This window comes from Molossus molossus, unplaced genomic scaffold (assembly GCF_014108415.1).
Source record: "Molossus molossus isolate mMolMol1 unplaced genomic scaffold, mMolMol1.p scaffold_m16_p_16, whole genome shotgun sequence".
NCBI classification, from domain to species: domain Eukaryota; kingdom Metazoa; phylum Chordata; class Mammalia; order Chiroptera; family Molossidae; genus Molossus; species Molossus molossus.
In genome coordinates, this window is record NW_023425351.1 from 38,388,840 (window position 1) to 38,412,228 (window position 23,389).

Below are 23,389 nucleotides of genomic sequence, written 5' to 3' on the forward strand. Positions count from 1 at the left end.
GCACAATTTAAAAAATTTTTTTATTGGGGTGAATGACATTAGTTAATATACTTATATAGGTTTCAGGTGTACAATTCTACAGCACATCATCTGTATACTGCATTGTGTGTTTACCACCCCAAGTCAAGTCTCGTTCCATCCCCATTTATCCCCCCATACTCTCTTCTACCTCCCCCACCTCCCTTTCCTCCTGGTAATCACCATACTGTAGTCTGTGCCTATGAGGTTTGCTTAATCCATCACCTTGTTCACTCAGCCCCCAAACCCCCTCCTCCCTGACAGCTTTCAGTCTATTCTCTGTACCTATGAGTCTGTTTCTATTTTGTTTGTTAGTTGATTTTGTTCATTAGATTCCACATATAAGTGAAACCATAAGATACTTACTTGTCTTTCTCTGCCTGGCAAGCAGCCCGATTGACCATCAGTAGATGAGTGGATAAAAAAGCTGTGGCATTTACACAGTGGAATACTACTCTGCTGTAAAAAAGGAAATCTTATCTTTTCCAACAGCATGTGACTTTATTTTAACATCTGATTGCTGGTGTGACCTGGAAAACGTAATATTCCTGTGAAAAGTCGCTAGATTGTACATTCATTCTTCATTTATTTATTCAAAAACATTTCTTTGTAAAAAATTAAAAAATTTTTTCAATTGCTGTTGACATACAATATTATATTACTTTCAGGTGTACAGCTTGGTGATGAGACATTTATATAACTTATGAAGTGATCACCCTGGTAAGTGGAGTACCCACCTGGTACCATACAGAGTTTTTACAATTATATTGACTATATTTCCGGTGCTGTCCTTTACATCCTTGCGACTGTGATTAAATATGGCAATTTGTGCTTTTTAATCCCTTCCCCTTTTCACCCATCCCTCCAACCTCTCTTCCATCTGGCAACCATCAAAATGTCCTTTATATCTATTATTTGTTTCTGTTTTTTTTGTTCATTTATTTTGTTTTCAGATTCCACATATTTTTGTTGTTGTTGTTGTCAATCCTCACCTGAGGATATTTTTCCATTGATTTTTAGATAGAGCAGGAGGGAGGGAGGAAGAAAGAGAGAGAAACATCAATGTGAGAGACACATTGATTGGTTGCCTCCCACACAACCCCAACCGGGAATGGGGATTGAACTTCAATCCAGATATGTGCCCTTGACCGGAATAAAACTCTCAACCAGAATCAAACCTTCAATACTTCAGACCCGGGGTGAGGATAAAAAAAAAAAAAAAAAAAAAAAAAAAGTGAGCCAGGCAACGTTTGTCTTACGCACTTCCGATTTCCCCATTTCCACTTCTGAGATTTCCTGGAAGAACTTGGGCACCAGCGTCCTCATACCCTTCCTAGATGGATGACAGCCTACAAAACCCAGCCTTTTTATTGTTTCTCAGGACTAGCTCTCAGTGTTTAGCACCTAATTAAGCCTCTTGATAAATCCACTAGAGGTATTGTTAACCCCATTTTACATTTAACTCCATCCAGTAATATTCTTGTGGTGGCATGACCAACCAGGGACCGGAACAAACTGCAACCCAGGTACATGCCCTTAGCGGGAACCGAACCCGGGCCTCTCTGGACCGCAGGCCAACGCTCTAACCGCTGAGCCAAACCAGCCAGGACTAACTTTTAAAAAAAATTAAATAAAGTTTTATTTTTCAAAATGTACAGCTGGTGGGACCTGTTGTTCATGCTTCTTCAACCAACATCTGGGGCATCCAACTTTGGTGTTTCTGGTGTAAATTACTTGAGCTCTGTGCTTTGAAACTAGTTCAATAAGTCCTTTACTAAGGAGCTCCTGAAGGGCTGCACTGGCCAAGGAACCGCAGATTTTCTGTCTCTCAGAGAAAACAGCTAGGGTTATAAGCTGATATTTGGGGATTTCCTTACAGAGTTTGTCCTATGTTGCATTCTCCAACAAGACTAGCTTGTCCTGAACTTTGTCTTTGGACTACTTCTTGTTTTTGGCTTTGTTCCCAGAGTTATTCACTGGGTCTTTGTCTTTGTTGGCCAACTTTCCAGCATCTTTCTTCTTGTCCGTGGACAGCATAGGGAAACTCAAGAATCACTGCTACCACTGCTGCTGCGATAACATGTCTTGGCTCACAATTTGAACCTTCACTGCAACCCTAGATCAGGGTGTTTCTTTCACTAGCTGAGAAACTCCCAGGAAAACGCGAAAGCCCGCGGGAACCAGGCTGCCCTCAATCATCTCCCGTGGTAACCCGGGGGAGGTGTCGTCTGTGGACTGGTCCCGCCTTCTTTCTCTCCAACGCGAACCACGATTGGCCGGAAGCGCGGCGGCGCAGGGAGGCGGGTCCAAGGGCTCCAAATCCAGAGGGTCCCGTGCCGCCATTTTGGTTTGTGTGGGTTTCCGGGAGATTCCGAGTGCAACCTGGTTCCCAGCGGTTCCGCGGATCACAGTCCCGGAGCCCGCGTCCAAGTGTCAGGTTGGAGCCGGGAAGCGTCCCTGGGGGTAGCGGCGGCGGGGGCAGGATGAGCGCGGAGGCGGCGGACCGGGAGGCGGCCACCTCCAGCCGGCCCTGCACCCCGCCGCAGACCTGCTGGTTCGAGTTCTTGTTGGAGGAGTCGCTGTTGGAGAAACATCTCCGCAAGCCCTGCCCGGGTAAGCGCGGCGCCTGCAGCCCGAGGGCAGCGGGACCCAGCCACCAGCAGGACGCCGCACTTTCTCGGCTCTGAAGCTGCGGACCGCAGCCGAGCGCCGGCCGGGCTCGCTCGCTCAGCTAATGCTAAGCGTCCCAGTGCGGGGCATCGCGGTGGTCGGCCAAAGAGCAGCGCAAAACAGCTTCTTCGATCCCCACTTTTGGTCCTTTTACTGTGTTGGGTTTTAGCACCTGCGAGGTGGTCTTCTGAGATTGCTTGGGTTGGGAAGGCCGGCTTGAACACTCTTTACAGAGAACCCCGGCTGTGAGAAGTTGTGGGGGAGATGGAAAGAAATCAACTGTGCTCATCCTGACGCCAATTACTTATGTCTCAGGTTCTTATTTCACTGTTTTGTTCCTCAACAAGGGGATTTTACTGAGTCTTTATTATATAATACAAAGTTGGGCTATAAATTAAAATGAGAGAATCTTTATAAACAGGAAATGCTATACAAACTGCAAGATGGTTATTATATGATGATAATAATGATTAATATCCCAGTTAACGCGTGCTGCTACGGAAGAAAGATGTCCAGGCATTTCTGGACAGATACTGGCATGAAGTGGTTAGTACCTTGAATAGGATTTCGCTGGTAAAGTTCCAATCCAGATGTGGCTTGTTCAATCTAATAGACTGGCTTTAACTGATAGAGGCTACTGTGGGAGAAGTTGTGTACTTAATTGGGTAGTTTTACCACCTGTATTATATTCTTTTTTTGTTGTTAATCCTCACCTGAAGATATTTTTCCATTGACTTTTAGCTAGAATGGAAGAGAGGGAGGGAGAGGGAGAGAGAGAGAGAGAAACGTGGATATGAGAGAGACATCCATTTGTTGTCTCCCACACAAGCCAGACTGGGGGGAGGAGGGGAATTGAACGTGCAACCCAGGTTTGTGCCTTTGCATGGAAATTGAACCCGAGACCCTTCTGTCCATGGGTAGATGCTCTAACCACTGAGCGAAACCCACCAGAGCTATATTATATTCTTTTATAAAATATTTTTTTCTTTATTGATTTTATTTAGAGAGAGAGGAAGAGAGAGATAGAATCATTGATGAGAGAGAACATTGATTGGCCGCCTCCAGCATGCCCTGGGGATTGGACCCACCTGGGCATGTGCCCTGACCGGGAATCAAACCGGTGACCTCTTGGTGCATGGGTCAGCACTCAACCACTGAGCCACACTGGCTGGGCTATATTCTTTTAATTTATTGCTTTTGACAAACATTTGTTACATGCTTTTTGGGTGCCAGGCACTGTGTTTAATGCTTCACATGTTATCTCATTTAATTTAGTCTTCATAATAATCCTGTGAGGTAAGTAGTAGTATCTCTATTGTGCATTGACTGAAACAGGTGTAGAGAGGTAAGTTGATGGAAGGCACACCAAGTAAGTTTTAAAACTAATTCTAATTGTTTCATCCCCTTCCTCTAATGGACATTGGTTATTTGCTGGACTGGAAATCCATGGCCATTCTGTTCTTACCTGTCAAGTGCTTTCTTCTGCAATTGAACACTCCTCTTTATCCCTTCCTCTTTTTTCCCCAAGTACAATTCTTTTTTTTTTTTAATTTTTTTTATTAATTAATTTTTGTTACAGATGTTTCTCCTTTTCTCCCCATTCCCCCTCCCCCTCCCTCCCTGCCCTGTCCCCAGCTTTGTTGTCCATGTCTATTGTTCATGCATACATGCATATAAGTTCTGTGGTTTATCTCCCCCCCAAGTACAATTCTTATAAATCATATTCCTTAGTCATTATAACTACACAGCTGTTTGGGTTCCTTTTGTTGCCATAAACCAATATAGTGAATCCTTTTGCATCTTCATAATTAAAACTTAAATTTAAGAGTTTATTTTCTTTTAAATTCTAGATCCTGCACCAGTTCAACTTATAGTTCAGTTTTTGGAACAGGCTTCCAAACCTTCAGTTAATGAACAAAACCAAGTTCAACCTCCACCTGATAACAAGAGAAATCGTATTTTAAAACTACTTGCTCTTAAAGTTGCTGCACATTTGAAGTGGGATTTGGACATATTAGAGAAAAGGTATACAAGATTTAAGTGAAATTTATTATTCTGATGGCTCTGAAGCTAGAGATTCCAGCCAGGCCGAGGATGTTGGATCTGATTGTGCTCCCAGCCTTTCACCCCCATCTGCAGACCCTCAATAAAATTATGGAATCCAAAAAATAAAAAAATAAGTAAAAAGAAAGAAATTTGTTTTGAGCGTCATCCTAAGATATTTAGATATCTTGGTTTATTTATTTCTGTATATGCTTTTATGATATCAGCCTTTAAAATGAAACTTTTTTGTATATACTTGATAAAATATGCAAATATTTTTCAAAAGTTATAAGAAAGCATTTGCATGTTGGATGAATTTAAATCACCTTTTATTTTTTTATCCTCACCTGAGGACATTTTTTTCCATTTTTTGTTCAGATAGAGTGTGAGGGAGAGAGGAGAGAGAGAGAGAGAGAGAGAAACATCGACGTGAAAGGAACACATCCAGTGGCTGCCACCCGTATGACCAACCAGGGCTGGGGACAAACTGCAACCGAGGTACGCGCACTTAGCCGGAACCGAACCCGGGTCTCTGGACCGCAGGCAGGCCAACGTTCTAACCACTAAGCCAAACCGGCCAGGGCTAAATCATCTTTTAAAGTAAAAACTTGATTATCAATATTAAGGCAGTTGATGATTTGATGTGGTGACTAGAAAAAATCCTCAAACAGTTTCAAATGTTTCGGTTTACTTTTACATATCTGAAGAAATGGATGCAAATTAATGCTATAGCCCTGTCCTGTGTGGCTCTCTGGCTTGGAGTGTCAGCCCATACACCAAAAGGTTTCAGGTTTGATTTCTGTCAGGGCACATACCTAGGTTGTGGGTTTGATCCCTGGTCAGGGTGAGTACAGGAGGCAACCCATTGATGTTTCTTTCTCTCACTTTCTTTCTATCTCCCCCTCCCTCCCTTCTTCCCCCTCCCCCTCTCCTTTTCTTTCTCCTTCCCTCCTCTCTTTCCCCCTCCTTCCCTCTCTCCCTCTCCCCTGACCTCTTTCTGAAAATCAATGAACATATCCTTGGATGAAGATTAAAAAATAAATTAATGCTATATGTTATATGACATTATGAATTATTTGCTATTTAATAAATCAGTTAATTTATTGGTCATAAATCAGTCACTATCTCCCAAACTATTAAAATATCTAATTAGAATCAGTGCTTATTTGTTAAAAATTAATACTTTCAAGGCTGTGATTAGAATATGATTTATTTTTATCCTCTTCTCCCCACAGTTTAAAAAGAAATACCTTATAGAAAACTTGAAAAAATTCAGAAAATAGGAAATAAGAGGGGAGGGGAGAGGAGAGTATTTTTAAATTTTTGTGTAGTTTTTGTTTCTCTTTATTTTTATTTATTTATTTATTTATTTATCCTCACCCGAGGACATTTTTCCATTTTTTGTACAGATAGAGTGGGAGGGAGAGAGAGAGAAACATCGACGTGAAAGGGACACATCGAGTGGCCGCCACCCGCACGACCAACCAGGGCCGGGGACAAACTGCAACCGAAGTACGTGCCCTTAGCGGGAACCGAACCCGGGTCTCTCTGGACCGCAGGCCGATGCTCTAACCGCTGAGCCAAACCGGCCAGGGCTGTTTCTCTTTATTTTTAAACAAAGTGTGGTCATGATTATACTCTATATACTGTTTTGATTTCTTTTTTCCCCCACATAAGAGAATATTGTGAACATTTTCTCATTTTATATATTTTGAAGATAATTCCATTGTGTGGATAATTTATTAACTTTTCCTTCATTGACATTTTGTTTTCTAGTTTTTTCACTTTTATAAATCTTTGTCTTAAAATTTTATTTGACTTTTTTTAAAATCCTCACCCAAGAACATTTTTGCATTTATCTTCAGATAGAGCGAGAGGGAGAGAGGGACGAAGAGAGAGAGAGAGATAAACATCGATGTGAGAGACACATTGAGTGGTTGCCACCCACACGACCTCAAGCAGGGCCGGTGGGGACAAACTGCAACCAAGGCATGTGCCCTTAGCACAGCAGTTCTCAACCTGTGGGTCGCGACCCCTTTGGGTGTCGAACGACCCTTTCACAGGGGTCGCCTAAGACCATCGGAAAACACGTATTTCAGATGGTGATTCATAACAGTAGCAAAATTACAGTTATGAAGTAGCAACAAAAATAATTTTATGGTTGGGGATCACCACAACGTGAGGAACTGTATTAAAGGGTTGTGGCATTAGGAAGGTTGAGAACCAGTGCCTTAGAACTGAACCCGGGACTCTCTGGTCCAAGGGCCGATGCTCTAACCACTAAGCCAAACTGGCCAGAGCACTTTTTGACTTTTTAAAAAAATAATGAATCATAATTATTATTTATTGCTGGTTACTTACCAGTTTACATGCATCATGTCATTTTTTTATTTTTGGGTCGAGGGGGACAAATCCTATTTATTTACTTATTTATTTAATTTATTGTTGGAAGTATTACAGATGTCGCTCATTTCCCCCCTCCTCCCCACTGCCACCCTCATCCTGCTTTCCCCAAACTAATGTCTATGTCCATTGGTTGTGCATACATGTGTATAAGTTCTTTGGATTTTTTGTTGTTAATCTTCACCCGAGGATATTTTCCCATTGATTTTTTTTTTTTTTTAATAGAGTGGAAGGGTGGAAGTGAGGGGGGAGGAGAGAAGGAGAGAGAGGGAAACATCAGTGTGAGAGAGACACATCTACTGATTGCCTTCCTTACAACCCTGACCAGGGCAGGGGAGAGAACCGCAACTAACGTATGTGCCCTTGACTGGAATTGAACCCGCGACTCTTTGGTCCATGGGTCAACACTCCAACTGCTGAGCCAAACCAGCTAGGGCTAGTATAAACATTTTTAAGGTGTATTTTGCATATTGCCAGGTTGCATTCCAACAGAATTGAATGAGTTTATAACTCTCATTAGTAGTTTTAAACACTTTTTTACCACTCATTCTCTAGAATTAAATATTAAAATTTAAAAAAGTGTATTCTTTAACCTGAAACCTATCTATTAATAGACTCAAGAGGCATAGTAACAGATAGCAATCTGTGCATTTGCAAGTGTACATTATGATACAGTTGCAAAATTGAATATTGATTGGATATTTGATAAGGAGTTGAAACATTTTTGGATGAAACATTTTTGGTGAAAATAATACTGGGCATATGTTAAGGGTTAATTCTTGGGAGCACTATTCTGAAATACTTAGGGAAGAAATAATTTAATATTGGAAATTTGCTTCATGATAATATGTGAAGAAGAGGATAATAGGAGAAATTAAACAAGTTGATAATTGTTGAAGCTGGATGATTGGCATAAAGGGATTCATTATATTATTATTTCTACTTTTGTATGTTTAAATTGTTTTCATAATAAAAGTTTTTCAAATCTTAAAATTTGATGTTTTCATGTAAGTTGAGCCAAATTAATAAAATGGCCACGTAGAGTTAATCCTTTAACAATTATTTTCAGTAAAGATACTGAATTCATGCTTCTTACGCAACTAACATGCAGACATGTACCTTTGCTTCTTCCTTTTAAGTTTGTCTGTTCCAGTATTGAATATGCTGCTGAATGAACTGCTATGTGTCAGTAAAGTTCCTCCTGGGACAAAGCATGTAGACATGGATCTGGCCACTTTACCTCCAACCACTGCCATGGCTATACTTCTCTACAATAGATGGTAAACTTTTTTTTTTTTTGAGAGTATGTTTATTAAAGCTGGGGACAGTGAAACAAGAAAGGGCTTAGGATAGGAGAAGCAACAAGAGAGCCCATGCAGTGTTGCTTTGTTTCTCTAAAAATGTTACAGGAAAGAGATGAGCCTAGGCAGGGCTGCTTTGGCTCATGAGAAGTCAGAGGAAAGGAGGCCTTGGAGACAGGTTTGGGGGTTGGCCCAGAATGAGTTGCTGTTGCCCATTGCTTCCCTGGTTGTAGGTCTTGTGGGGACACTTCAAGTTCAGGAGATGCTTGCCTGTGGGAGAAGAGGTAGGGGAAGGGAAAGGCACAGGTGTGATCCTGGGAGGGAGAGCACAAGGGTCAATTTTTTTATAAACCTCATTGGGCAGCCTCTGTTTAATTGCACTCTGGCGTTCAGAAGTATACTTTTAAGGGTTCCTTATACCCCAGAGCTCTTTCAAAGGATCTTGGGAAATGTGAGTTTAATGGGAAAAACTGTGACTGCATAGATAGAAAGCATTCTGATTAAAAAAAATGTGGATGATTTATAGTTTTTGTTATATGTTAATTCAAACTCCAGGTAATTTATAATATGAATCTTCAAAGGAATACTTGAAAAAATAATTGAAGTGACATAATGTATTAAATTTTATTTTTCTTGTGTTTTCTTCAGGGCGATTAGGACAATTGTTCAAAGTAGTTTTCCTGTCAAACAGGCAAAACCTGGACCTCCTCAGTTAAGTGTGTAAGTTGGCAGATATGACCCTTATTTGGAAATTGTTTCATCATATTTAAAGAAAAACTGCAAATTTTTAGTAACCTGGGTACATAAAGAGCAAAATTTGGAGGGTAGAAAGTCTTCCTCAGAAGCTAGGTTTGGAGGAGTAAGAGGGTGAGAGAATTGGGTAGTGTTCTGGATATTTAGAGTGGAGAGCTCTACAAAAGAAGGGCAGTATTTTGTGAGTTGTGCCTTTCATCTTATTAAGTATTAGTTGACCTTCAAAATACTAAGATTTTTTTTTTTCATTTAAATTTACTTGAAGATATATTTGTTCTGTATGGAGGAAATACTTTTAATATATGTACATAAATTATTACAAAAGTTTGATCATATCTGGAATTTTATTTATTTTTTTAATTTATTTTTTCCATTTTTTGTTCAGATTGAGTGGGAGGGGGAGAGAGAGAGAGACATCGACATGAAAGGGATACATCGAGTGGCTGCCACCTGCACGACCCAACCAGGGCTGGGGACAAACTGCAACTGAGATGCGTGCCTTTAGCAGGAACTGAACCCGTGTCTCTCCGGACCTCAGGCCAATGCTCTAACCACTGAGCCAAACCGGCCAGGGCCATATCTGGAATTTTAAACCTAATTTTTTTTAAAAGGAAATATTTTTTTATTGATTATTTTTTAGAGAGAGAGGAAGGGAGAGAAAGAGATAGAAACATTGATGTGAGAGAGAGAGATCCATCGGCTGCCTCCTGCATGCCCCCCACTGGGGACCAAGCCCAGAGCCTGGGCATGTGCCCTGACTGGAATTGAATCAGGACCTCTGAGTCCATGGGACAATACTCAAATCTACTGAGCCACACCGGCTGGACTAAACCTAATACTTTTTTTTTATCCTCACCTGAGGACATTTTTCCATTTTTTATTCAGATAAAGTGGGAGGGAGGGAGGGAGGGAGGGAGAGAGAGAGAGAGAGAAAGAAAGAAACATCAACATGAAAGGGACACATCCAGTGGCTGCCACCCACACGACCAACCAGGGCCAGGGACAAACTGCAACCGAGGTATGCACCCTTAGCAGGAACTGAACCCGGGTCTCTCTGGACTGCAGGCCGACACTCTAATTGCTGAGCCAAACTGGCCAGGGCTAAACCTTAATTCTTAAATTCCAGGTAGCAGCTTATTCAAATTTGGTGCTGTAGAGCATAGTTTCTAACTTGAAATAAAAAAGCTTTTGCTGCCAGTAAGTTTTATTCCTAAATTGAGTTTTTTTTAAATGCAAGCCAAATGAGAAAATAATGGTAAATAAATGAACATCATTTTAATTGAGTTTTTGTTTAAACTTGAAAAGAATTAGCATTAAAAACATTTTTTGTCTAAATTTAACCTCGTTTTAAAAAATGATGCTCTTAAGTTTTGAATTTTCAGTTTTGAGGAACATGATACTCTGCAATCATTTCTCTTTTAGTATGAATCAGATGCAACAGGAGAAAGAGCTAACAGAAAATATTTTGAAAGTGGTGAGTATGGCATCAGTTGTGCTTTGACATTTCTGGGACACATTTAGAGCATGTTTAGATGCTTCTCCTAACCTTAGGTATGTGAGAGGTGGGAAGGTCTAGAGGTAGTGACATTTAGGTTTTCACTGTTAGAACATAGTTTGCTAATATTCTAACTTGTACAGAATTTCAATATTAATGATAGAGTGCTTTACTACCAATTCTGTTGTCAAATATTTCATGATACTTTAGCAGATAGGAGAAATCACTCTTGCAGTTGATATCTTTATATTTTTATATTTTCCAAAAATTTATGATAAACTACTTATATTTTAAAATTACTTTTATAGTCAGAAAAATACAGCAGTTATTTTTTTAATTGATCTAGTAATATAAAAATAGAAATGTGGGGGAGTTTCCATAATTTAAAAATGATCTCTGTAATTCTGTATTTAACACCTACCGTGTGCCACAGATACCATGTAATGTGCAGGAACTGGGGGAAAAGAGGGAATATAAGAAAAAAATCTGTTTCTATATCCTACAGATATGCTGCAGTATTTTGAATCTTAAAATTTTAGCAAATCTTTAAAGTAATTTTTTAAATTACTTAATTTTTTAAATTAACTTTTCTATAGAAAAATGATAAACTTCCAATTTATATTTTCTAACTTCACAATAGGAACTTACTGTATTTAAAAAAAAAAATTAAGATAACTACTTCAACAAATTTAATTGCACTCTTACTGTGTTAAAAATTAATTTAATAGCTTAGTACACTAGGCTACTAAGTATCCTGTAAATATATTTTGGTTAATATAGTCTATTGCTGCCATTTTTTGTATTTTAATAATTTGTTTATTGAATCTTTATAGCTAAAAGAACAAGCTTCTGATTCTATTTTGGTACTAGAGGCAGCCCTTAAATTGAACAAGGATCTTTATGTCCACACAATGAGAACACTAGATTTATTGGCCATGGAGCCAGGCATGGTAAATGGAGAAACTGAGAGTTCTGCTGCTGGATTGAAAATCAAAACAGAGGAGATGCAGTGCCAGGTATTTATTTCGGTATTTAATCAATGCATGGCGAAATTTTGGAAATCTTATTAGATCATCCTAGTATTTTTTTTTTTATCCTCACCTGAGGACATTTTTCCATTTTTTGTTCAGATAGAGCGGGAGGGAGAGAGAGGAAGAGAGAGAGAGAGAAACATCGACATGAAGGGACACATCGAGTGGCTGCCACCCACACGACCAACCAGGGCCGGGGACAAACTGCAACTGAGGTACGTGCCCTTAGCGGGAACCGAACCTGGGTCTCTCTGTACCGCAGGCTGACGCTCCAACCGCTGAGCCAAACCAGCCAGGGCATCCTAGTATTTTTTATTAGAATTTATTTCTCCATTTGTCTGATTTTTTTAAAAGAAATTTGATGGTGGTTTTTTTGTTTTTTCTTTTTTCTAAATCCTCACCCGAGGATATTTTCCCACCCATTTTCAGACAGAGTGGGAGGGAGGGGGAGAGAGAGACACACACAAACATTGGTGTGTGAGAGAGACACATCAACTGGTTGCCTCCCGCATGACCCTGACCGGGGCTGGGAACTGAACCCCAACTGAGGCATGTGCCCTTGACTGGAATCGAACCTGTGACTCTTTGGTCCATGGGCCAGTGCTCTAAACGGTGAGCCAAACTGGCCAGGGCAAAGGTAATCATGTTTTTAAGATTCAATGAGATAAAGGTAACAGAAGAAATAGGAGTAATAGGGCATAGACAATTGGTAACCTTTTTAAATTGTTAATGAAACTTGCATGTTTCTGGTACTGTAGTATTTTATAATCACTGAGAGTCTATTTAAAAGCTGTTGGTAACACTTCTGATTTTCACAGTATAATGAATGATATAACCTGGAAAACAAAACAGAACTCTTATAAAACATCTAGATGTGCTAAATAAACTTTTATTCTTTTAATTATATAGCTGAGTTATAATTCCTGCTTTTTGAATGGCAAATTAGTAGTAATACTTATTTCCTGGCATGTTAATATTTAAAGTGCATTCCTTTTTTTTATCCTTACCCGAGGACTTTTTTTTTTATTAATCTTCACCCGAGGACATTTTTCCATTTTTTGTTCCGATAGAGTGGGAGGGGGAGAGAGAGAGAGAGACATCAACGTGAAAGGGACACATTGAGTGGCTGCCACCCGCACAACTCAACCAGGGACAAACTGCAACCAAGGTACATGCGCTTCACGGGAACCAAACCCAGGTCTCTCTGGACCTCAGGCCAACACTAACCGCTGAGCCAAACCAGCCAGGGCAACCCAAGGACATTTTTGCATTTATCTTCAGATAGAGCAGGAGGGAGAGAGGGAAGAAGAGAGAGAGAGAAACATCGATGTGAGAGAGAGACATCTGAGAGAGACACATTAACTGGTTGCCACCCACACGACCCCAACCGGGCCAGGGACAAACAGCAACCAGGTACATGCCTTTAGCGGGAACCAAACCTGGGACTCTGGACCGGGGGCCGACGCTCTAACCGCTGAGCCAAACTGGCCAGGGCTGAAGTGCATTCTTTTTTTCCCCCAATTTTTGTACAGATAGAGTAGGAGGGAGAGAGAGGAAGAGAGAGAGAGAGAAACATCGACGTGAAAGGGACACATCGAGTGGCCGCCACCCGCACGACCAACCAGGGCCGGGGACAAACTGCAACCGAAGTACATGCCCTTAGCGGGAACCGAACCCGGGTCTCTCCGGACCGCAGGCCGACGCTCTAACCGCTGAGCCAAACCGGCCAGGGCTGAAGTGCATTCTTTACATTACTAAAATTTATCTTACTCTAAAGAAAAAATCTACATTTTTTCCCCCAGTAAAACCAAAAGTATTAGTGCTCTTGAGGGGAGCTTCATTATTCTTTTTTTTGTTTTGTTTTGTTGTTAACCTATTGATAATCTCCTATCTATAGAATTTAAACTCATCTTAATGGCTAGTTAGCTAGTATAGTAATACTTGAAAGTATTTTTTGAAATTTTGTACTCTGTCTTTGCCTGATTGCCTGGAAAGGGGAATTATATGTAACTATAATACATATGCATATATATCTATGTTTATATGTATATGTGTGTATAAACCTTCCTCTCTTGCTAGATAGAGATACATAGATATATATTTAGATTTTTTTTCTTTAGTTCCCCTTTACCCTAGATGAGAAGAAGCTTTCTAGAATGAAAATCAGCCAAACATTTATTGTGGACTTAATAGTATAAAGCTGTATTCTAGAGGCTGAGAAGCATTAATACAGATTTGTTGAACAGGACAGAATAATAGCTGTAATATGCTTTAGTCTAGAGGAGCTCCAGACCTGGCTGGGTGGCTCAGTTAGTTGGGGCATCATCCTGTACTACACCAAAAAGGTTGTAGTTTCATTTTCTGGTCAGGACATATGTCTGGGTTATGGGTTTAGTCCCCCGTCAGGGTGCGTACGGGAGGCAGCTTATTGATCTCTTTCTCCCTTTCCCCCCTCCCCACTCCCCTCCCCTCTTCTGCCTTTCTCCCCCCTTCCTTTCCCTCTAAAAATCAATTAAAACCATATCCTTAGTGATTAAAAAGAAGGAGCTCCATATGTGTACCGGAGACTAGCTTAAGAGTTTGAAGGAGGAATAAATATTTGTTGGCTAAGGTTGATTTCGTGTAAATGGAAATATGGAAATGAGCAATGTGGAATGAAGTTTATTCCTAAGATCTGATATGAATGGGGAATTGAGGAGACTGGTATGATTGAAGTAGATGAGAAAGAGAGGTTGGGAGAGAAATTAGTCTAGTTTCCGAGATCCTTAAAGATTAGGTCAGTGGGTTTGAACTTTCTCCTACTTGGCGGAATAATTTGAAGACTTTTTAAGAAAGTCAGATCAAGAAGACTGATCTGTCAGCCATGTGTAGAGTAAACTTGAGACAGGATATTAGGAGTCTAGTGATCTGGGTTCAAACCTGGGCTCTGCCAGTACTTGGTAATATGCTTTTAAGCAGACATGTTAGTTTCTGGGTCTTAGTAATATCCATAAAATGGCCAAATTGAACAATCTGAATCTTTGTGTTTTGTGCTCAGTGAATGTAGAACATTTTTGGAAAAAATATACAGATTCTATTAGAAAAAGACAACTGGAAGTGTACTATCGATTTATAGACATTAATTCAAATTTCTCAAGGTTTTACTCTGGCCAGTCCCGTTATAGTAGACATTGGCTCCTTCCCCTTCATAATCTTTTGGAGAGATTTCCCGCTGTCTGTTCTCCTCTTCTATTTTATTATTTTTTATTTTTTTATCCTCACCTGAGGACATTTTTGCATGTATCTTCAGATAGAATGGGAATGAGAGAGACACATCGAGTGGTCACCACCCACACGACCCCAACCAGGGGCAGGGACAAACTGCAACCAAGGTACGTGCCCTTAGCAGGAACCAAACCCGGGACTCTCTGGTGATGCTCTAACCACTGAGCAAACTGGCTAGGGTGCTCCTCTATTTTAGAAGAACTCTACCTTCTGAGACTTGGTGGGAGGCAAAGCTTACTGTAGTAGAACTGAAAACTTGAAATACTAGCTTTCTCGAGCCTTATCCTGCTTGTGGACAACAATGTCATATAAGTGTGACAGACACATACATTTAGTTCAGACTGCATCGAGAGCTAGTGAGTCAGTGAAGTGGGGATGATAGAGAGTCCACTGTGATGATGAGTAGCAGCAGCAGTGACAGTAAAATCTAGTTTTCAGGAGCAGTACTAGTAAGGGGGTATGTAGCTGCTGCTTTCAGTGTCCAGTGCTGGTGGCTAAGGGTGATAGGAGCTGTGGAGTTGAGTGTTGAGATGGCTGCAGTATTGGTATCTTATTAGACCAGTTGTGGCTCTTGTCCTTTTTGCCTGCATTTCCCCTTTTGTTTTTCAAGCCTGATTCTTTGACCTTACTAGTAATTCTGTAGGTCACCTGAAATCTTACCAATAAATCTTATTTTCTGCTTCATCAGAGTTAGCTTCTGTTGCTTGTAAGATCATTGATTGTCTCACTGCTTATTGAAATATGTTCTTTTCCCTATGTATGTAGCCGTGTTTTGCTGAGATAAAGATAATTTTGGGTTTTCTCAACTTTTAAGTATACAAAAAATCACTAAGCAAATTGGTGTTCATTACATTTTAGGTGTGTTATGATTTGGGTGCAGCATACTTCCAGCAAGGCTCTACAAATTCAGCTGTCTATGAAAATGCCAGAGAAAAATTTTTTAGAACCAAAGAATTAATTACAGAGGTAAATATGGTCATAACAAGCACATAACATTCACTCCTTTACAACATCTGTACATTTTTTGGCTTTAATTTTTTTTGATAAACAGTGTTTATTATAGTAGGAACTCTGCAAAGTTAAAAAGTGCAGAAAACAATTTCTAAAAATCTGTACTACCGCTATCTGGAAATAACCCCTGTTGTCATTTTAGCTTATTTTCTTCTTGTTTTTATTCTTTCTATATTTTTATAGAGTTAAGTTCATTCTATATATACTATTTCGTATCTTGTTTAAATTCTTGAATAGACATTGAAAATGTGTTCCATTCTGTGATTTGCTTCATTTCCCTCATGTTAGAGCATTTAGGTTGTTTACTGGTTTTATTTATTATAAAGCTGCAATGTTTATATTTCCAAGCATACATTTTTCTTTGGATTTTATATGCTTTCAAGTTAGGGTCTTGCAGGTGGAATTGCCATTTCCAGTGGTTATTCTTTTTTTCCCCCAATCCTCACCTGAGGACATGCTTAGAGAGAGGAATAGGAAGGAGATATCAATTGATTGATTGTTTGCCTTCCATACTTGCCCTGACTGGGGTTTGAACCCCACAACCCGGGTCACGTGCCCTGACTGGGAATCGAAATGGCAACTTTTCAGTGCGTAGGATGAACTCAGCCCAACTGAGCCACTCTGGCTGGGCTATTAATTTTTTAAAGGCTGTAAACCAAATTGCTTTGCCAGGTATCTTTTTCTGAGGGTTCTCTAATCAGCAGTGAGTTTTTTAAATTTTTAATTGCTAATTTGCTGGGTGAAGTATAGTATGTTTAAAATTTTTGCATTTTCTTAATTCTTAATAAAGATAAACTTTTTAAAGTGTGTATCATTTGCATTTTTTAAAATGGTTCAGGTGACTGAAATTTAAAGTGTATAACTAGGTTTTTATATACCTGGTGTCTAGAAAAAGTTCCACTTCAGTCTCCTTTCCTCACCAAAGAAAAAAATTTAAATTCACTAGAGATTTATTGTAATTCTAACCTGGACCCATTGGGAACCCCATTTTACTTTGCCTGGGGAACTCATCAAATTTCTAATTTTATGACATTTAGGTAGAGTAATTTTAAACTTCAGTTTTTAAATACTGTGTCTTTAAAACAATTTTTCTCTTTTGGTAGAAACATTTCTGTTCTTTTCAAATGAGTGAAGGTTGCGCTTTCTTTGTTCTCCTCCTATAAATTTCTGCCAAGTATATGTATTTTTAAATATTTTCAGCTTGTTTTTAACAGTTTTCACTCTTTATTAATCAAATTCTTAATTGTCATACTTACTGAGTGATAATAATGTCTATCTTGTGTATGTTGGCCTGAAAGCTAAACCAGGAATTGACAAACATTTTTGTAAAGGGCCAGATAGTAAATATTTTAGCTTTCTGGACCTTACACATTTTTTGTTGCATATTCTCATTTGTTGTTGCTTTTTTCCCTTTAAGACCCTAAGAATCATTCTTAGCTCAAGGAGTGTACAAAAACCAGCCACAAGCTAGATTTGGCTGGTGAGCAACAGTTTTGCTGACATCTGTTCTAAACCTTTAATCTTTATATTTTTTATGTTTCCTCCAGCCCTAAATTTTTCTTTAGCATTTTCTTGTACTGTTTTGATACATTAAGTGGGTATTAGACTATTGTTTCTGTTACATTGATGGATAATGATATGTACCTCTTACTTTACAGATAGGTTCATTATCTCTTCATTGTACCATAGATGAGAAGCGATTAGCTGGCTATTGTCAAGCATGTGACGTTCTCGTACCTTCTTCTGATAGTACATCTCAACAATTAACTCCATATAGTCAAGTCCATATTTGTTTGAGATCAGGCAACTATCAGGTAAGACTTAGGATGGAGTTGTAGTAATATAGTTGAAAAGTTTTGGAAGCCAGACAGAACTGAGTTTGAATCCTGGCACTATCATTTACCAGTTGTGTGATTTGTGGTGAGTCAAACTGTGAGACTGGCCTATAAAACAGTAGTAATAATTATCCCATTTCATAAGCTTCTTGTGAGAGTTAAGTAGAAGTTACACCTTACAAACTCTTAATGCAAAGCACTATACAGATGTTGACTCTTTATTATTGATATTATTCTTTCTTGAAGGTATACAATTTGCCCATTTTAAGTAAATTCTGTAAAATTTTATAACCAGAACTTCCAACTTTTAAAATTACAAGTAGAGAACTTTTAGTTTGATGGAGCCTAAAGTTTTTTTTAATTATTCAGTTACAGTTGACATTTAATATTGTGTTCATTTCAGCTGTACAGCACAGTGGTCATATATTTATATAACTTACAAAGTGATTCCCCCAGTAAATCTTGCACCCACCTGACACCATATGTAGTTAGTTATTACAATATTATTATGTTCCTTAAGTTATACATTATATCCCCATAACTATTTTGTAACTATCAATATGTACTTCTTAATGTCTTCATCTTTGTCACCGAGCCCCCAGCCCACCTTTCATCTGGCAACCATCAGTTTATTCTCTGCATCTATGAGTTTCCTTCTTTCTTGCTTGTTCATTTATTTTTATTTTTTTAGAGTCCACATATAAGTGAAATCGTACGGTATTTGTCTTTCTCTGACTTATTTCACTTAGCAAATACCCTCTATATGGAGACTAAAGTTTTCTGTCTGATTTGAAAATACATTGTGGCCCAGTCTTCTTATAGACACTGCATTTATTAAGACTGAAAGAGAAAATGAGCAAAGCAGTTTGGGTAGGTTTGGATGGTATCTTACAGAGACCACTTTGCCAATGAGCCTGGTCATTATTTCAATTTTACTCATGAAAAGGGCTTAAAGTAGTCTGTTGAGATTTTATTGCTTCTTGAGGGTCTACATCTTTAGTTTTATAATGAAAATCACTAGGAATTAGAATTTGTACTTTTAAAATATTTATTGGAAATTCTTTATTCTAGAAAGTGAACATTGCCTTCATGTTTTTAATTTAAAATAAGAATCATGAAATAAAATAGCTTTAGCATACCTTGAGTATTGTCTCCAAGTGTGCTTTAAGCCCAACTTTTTAGTTCACTCTTTCCAACTAGAGTTATTTTTTACCCACAGAAAATAGAAGAGGGGCTAGTACTTTCTTCCCCTCCATCTGACTCCTTTTTTTAAAAAATTCTGCTTTGCACTAGGCAAGAAAATTAAACTTTTTTGAGGATGGACTACAGATGCAGATGAATTTATTAAAGACTAGATATCTTTCAATTGCATATCCCTAGTAAATAAGGATTATGGAGCGTGGGGATTAATTAAGATTAAGATAGAGAATCTTTAGGAAGCTCCCTGGAGTAGGACCTGTGCATATAAGACCTTAGAAATATTACTTATAGATAGGCACATACTACTGTGAATATAGCCAAGTGCCAAAATGTGTAAATCAGAAAGTAGAGTAATTGGGTAGCTAGGAAGGGGAAGATAGTGATTTTATTGTAACTCTGAAATTATTCACTTAGTTATATATGCAGAGTATCTTAGAAATTATATTTAGCCTTTTAATATTTGAATAGGAGTCTCTAAATGAACTACCTAGTGTTTGTTTTGTGCTAATCAAGCATTTGAACAGCTGTAACAACTGTGTCTTCCCACATTTGGCAATGGCTGTTTTGCCCTGCGTAACCCTCCCTTGCTCATGTTTGGCTGTGGAGGTGAAACAGTGGTTGCCTATAACTTTGAAACCACTTTTGTCAGTGCTACTGTGTTAACAGTTGATCAGTTTTAATTGTTTCTAAAATCTTTGCCGCTTCCTCACACTGTCACCCCTTCTCTCTCTCCTCTTCCGTTGCTTGATAAAGAGCTGAGAAAGTCTGTATGTAATAATGTGGGTGTTTTTAGTAATTCACTAAATAATAGTTTTAAACCATTTAAATTTATTAGGATATTATGTTAGCATTTTTTCTAGCTGAATTATTTATTTTTTTATAATCCTCTGCCGAGGATATTTTTCCGTTTATTTTTAGACAGAATGGGAAGCGGGGGAGAGAGAGAGAAACAGCGATGTGAGAGAGACACATCAGTTGGTTGCCTTCCGCATGACCCCAACGAGTGCTGGGGACCAAACCACAACCTAGGTACGTGCCTTTGACCGGAATCAAACCTGCAACTCTTTGGTCCACAGGCTGATGCTCCAACCGCTGAGAGCCAAACCAGCCAGAGCCAGCTGAATTATTTTAAATTAATTGTTTTGATTTTTTTTTTTAAAGTTTGTTGTGTGAACTTGGTTCAAAGCGAATTAGAAGAATTTTTAAAAACGTCTAATGATATAGCTGCAGTGCCTCCTTTACTAATGGATTCTTTTCTTGCCTCTTATTTTTGGTCCATGATCTTTAATGTAAAAAACGTGGGAGAGGGAGTATCTGAGATCTTGCTCCCCAGCATGTGTCATCAGTTGGCTCAAATAACTCTTATACAAATTACCATTCATTAATAAGTGTAATATTATTTTTATGATTTTTTTCAATGTATATTTTTATTACAGAAAGACCTCTTTTAAAAATTTAGATTTTTTGGGGGGGCGGGGGAGATTTTTAAAGTAAAGAAACCTTGCCATAATTTTTGAAATTGATGCAATTTTATGTCTGTGTTCCAGGAGGTAATAAAGATTTTCATGGAAGATAATTTAACCTTCAGTTTACCCGTCCAGTTCCGACAGTCAGTACTAAGAGAACTCTTTCAGAAAGCTCTACAAGGGTAAGTCAGTAAATCGAAGAATTACCTTTTGATTTTTGTTGTTAATCCTCACCCGAGGATTTTCCATTGATTTTTAGATAGAGTGGAAGGGAGGGAGGGGGAGAGAGAGAGAAACATAGATGTGAGAGGGACACATTGATTGGTTGTCTCCCATATGACCCCAACCAAGGCTGAGGATTGAACCTGCAACCCAGGTACATGTCCTTGTCCGGATTTCAACCCAAGATCCTTTGGTCCGTGGGCCAATGTTCTAACTGCTGAGCCAAACCAGCCACGGCTACTTTTTGATTTTGAATAAAAGGGCAAGTGTGCACTTCAGGTTTATCAAAAACATACCTCCAAATTACTTATAAATCTGTGACAACACTTTTGTTAGAATACGGAAATTAACATAGGAGCCACTTCAGTGTTCTATTAAAAAGTACTTGGGGAAGAAAAATTATACATAGCAGAATTCGATTCTGTTACCTAATCTGTAACTAAATTGCCCTTGTTAAATTCAAAACCTTTCTGTTCTACTTTACCCCTCCACTCTTGCATATTTAGTAGTATGAATATCCTAAAATCTTAACCTCTCAAGAATAAATGGCTCATTCTTATGCATTTAGTTTTATAATATATACCTTTTTTATTTAAAAAATATTAGTGGATCTACTTTTGTATTCTACAGAAATGAAGCTCTAGATGAAATCTGTTTTAAAGTCTGTGCCTGTAACACAGTCCGTGATATATTGGAAGGTAGAACAATTAGTGTTCAATTTAACCAGCTATTTCTTAGACCTAATAAAGAGAAAATAGACTTTCTTCTTGAGGTAAGCCATTATTTCCCCTTTTGATTTATAATTTTGCTTTAAGTTACCAATGACCTCTTATTTGCCAAGTCTAGTGCCCTCTTTTCTGTCTTCATCTGACCTGCCTCTCTGACTGATAATTGAGATTACTGACAGATGGACACTCTTTTACCTTGTCTTCTTCCTAGTTCTCCTACATTATTGGATTTTCCTAAGTCCTTCATTCACTTCTGTTTTACTCTTCTTGTAGTGTTTTTGTTTTACAAAAATTTTGTCCTTAGCTCTCTTCATCTTCTCAGGTCATTTTTATTCTCATTCAGAGTGACAGTCACCTATTCTATCACCTGTTTACTAAAACCTATCAAATCACACCTCTAGCCTCTCATCTAAGTTCAGAGTTTGTGTTTCTACTGGATCTTTCATCCTCTTTAATAGTTTTAATGTAATAGACATTGAGAGAAGTGCATAAAGCGTAATTAATACCACTTAGTCCAAAGTGCAACATTATCAATACTCTAAGTCCTTCTTATGCTCTTTTCCAAAGCCTCTCTCTGCCTCCCTTTGAGGAAATCCATCCCGCCTACGATGATAATCATTTCCTTGCTCTTCTTTACAGTTGTATCATCTTTGTGTGCACCCTTAAAGAATATTTTTTAATTTTCCTGTTTTGAACTTTATATAAATGAAATCATACAAAATGTATTAATTTTCTTTCACTAAACATATTTGTGAGATTTTTTTTCAAATTGTTTAATGCAGATATAGTATTTTTTCACATTGCTGTAAGCTTTTTTTTTTTAAAGGTGTAATTTTGATCCTATATTTTATATATCCAAAATACTATCATTTTAACATAAATTAGTATAAAAAGTTAACGAGAGAGTTTACAGTTTTTTTCATACTGAGTTTTCGAAGTCTGTGTATATTTTGTATTTAGAGCAGATCTCAGTCTGGACTAGCCATATTTCAGATAGTCAATAGCTGTATGACTATATTGTACTGGACAGTGCAGGTCTACAATGTGGCATTTAGCAGGTGTTTTTTTTTTTTATATCCTCACCTGAGGACATTTTTGCATTTATCTTCAGGTAGAGCAGGAGGGAGAGAGGGGGGAAGAGAGAGAGAGAAACATCGATGTGAGAGAGACACATTGAATGGTTGCCACCCACACGACCCCAACTGGGGCAGGGACAAGCTGCAACAGAGGTACGTGCCCTTAGTAGGAACTGAACCCGGGACTCTGGTCTGCAGGCCGACGCTCTAAACACTGAACCTAACAGGGCAGGGCTGTAGCGGGTGTTTTGATACTAATATGATCCATTGCTGAAAGGTGTTTTAACATTATATGACCATGCCAACAATTTATCCATTCTTATGGTGATGGACTTTGTGTTCTTTATAGTTTTTTCCTATCATGCTGCTTGGAACATAACTTATATATATATCCTGATGCATACATATAATTATTCATCTACTTATACACTTAAAGGAAATATATCTGAAATATTCCTTAATATTGAAGATTTTTTGCTACCAGAATGCATGAGACTTTTCACTGTCATCTTTACCAATACTTAGTATTTTCAGATTTGTCTGTCAGATCATTATATAATGGTATGCTATTGAGTTTTATGTTTTCATTTTCCTATTACTAAGGAATTTGCCAGCTTTCCATTAATTTTTTGCTTATATAGATTTCATATTTTGAGCTATCTGTTTCAAGCGATATGCCTCATTTTTCCACTGGATTTTTTTTTTTCCCCAGAAATGTTTAGGGTAGTTCTTTTTACCAATTTTATATATTGCAGGTATCTTTTATTTTTTAATTTTTTTAATATTCAGTTTACATTTTATTTTATGTGTTCAGATAGTTTTTTTGTTTTGTTTTCACTTTTGATAGTATTACAGATGTCCCCTTATTTCCCC

General features: G+C 38.4%; 1 protein-coding gene across 5 annotated transcripts in view; it reads left to right on the forward strand.

The window, feature by feature from the left end:
- The first annotated feature begins 2,361 nt into the window (after positions 1-2,361).
- The window catches only part of INTS8 (integrator complex subunit 8), a 64,229-nt gene continuing 43,201 nt past the window's right edge, over positions 2,362-23,389 (forward strand). For 3 of the 5 annotated variants that reach the window (XM_036263742.1, XM_036263744.1, XM_036263745.1), the window contains exons 1-10: positions 2,487-2,631; positions 4,539-4,713; positions 8,274-8,414; positions 9,084-9,155; positions 10,611-10,662; positions 11,517-11,699; positions 15,837-15,944; positions 17,648-17,803; positions 20,572-20,672; positions 21,343-21,484. In XM_036263742.1, coding sequence (XP_036119635.1) covers positions 2,502-2,631; positions 4,539-4,713; positions 8,274-8,414; positions 9,084-9,155; positions 10,611-10,662; positions 11,517-11,699; positions 15,837-15,944; positions 17,648-17,803; positions 20,572-20,672; positions 21,343-21,484 — 1,260 coding nt within the window. In that variant the 5' untranslated portion in view covers positions 2,487-2,501. Of the gene's footprint in view, positions 2,632-4,538; positions 4,714-8,273; positions 8,415-9,083; positions 9,156-10,610; positions 10,663-11,516; positions 11,700-15,836; positions 15,945-17,647; positions 17,804-20,571; positions 20,673-21,342; positions 21,485-23,389 lie in introns of all 5 variants that reach the window. The other 2 variants (XM_036263741.1, XM_036263743.1) reach the window with 2 other exon arrangements.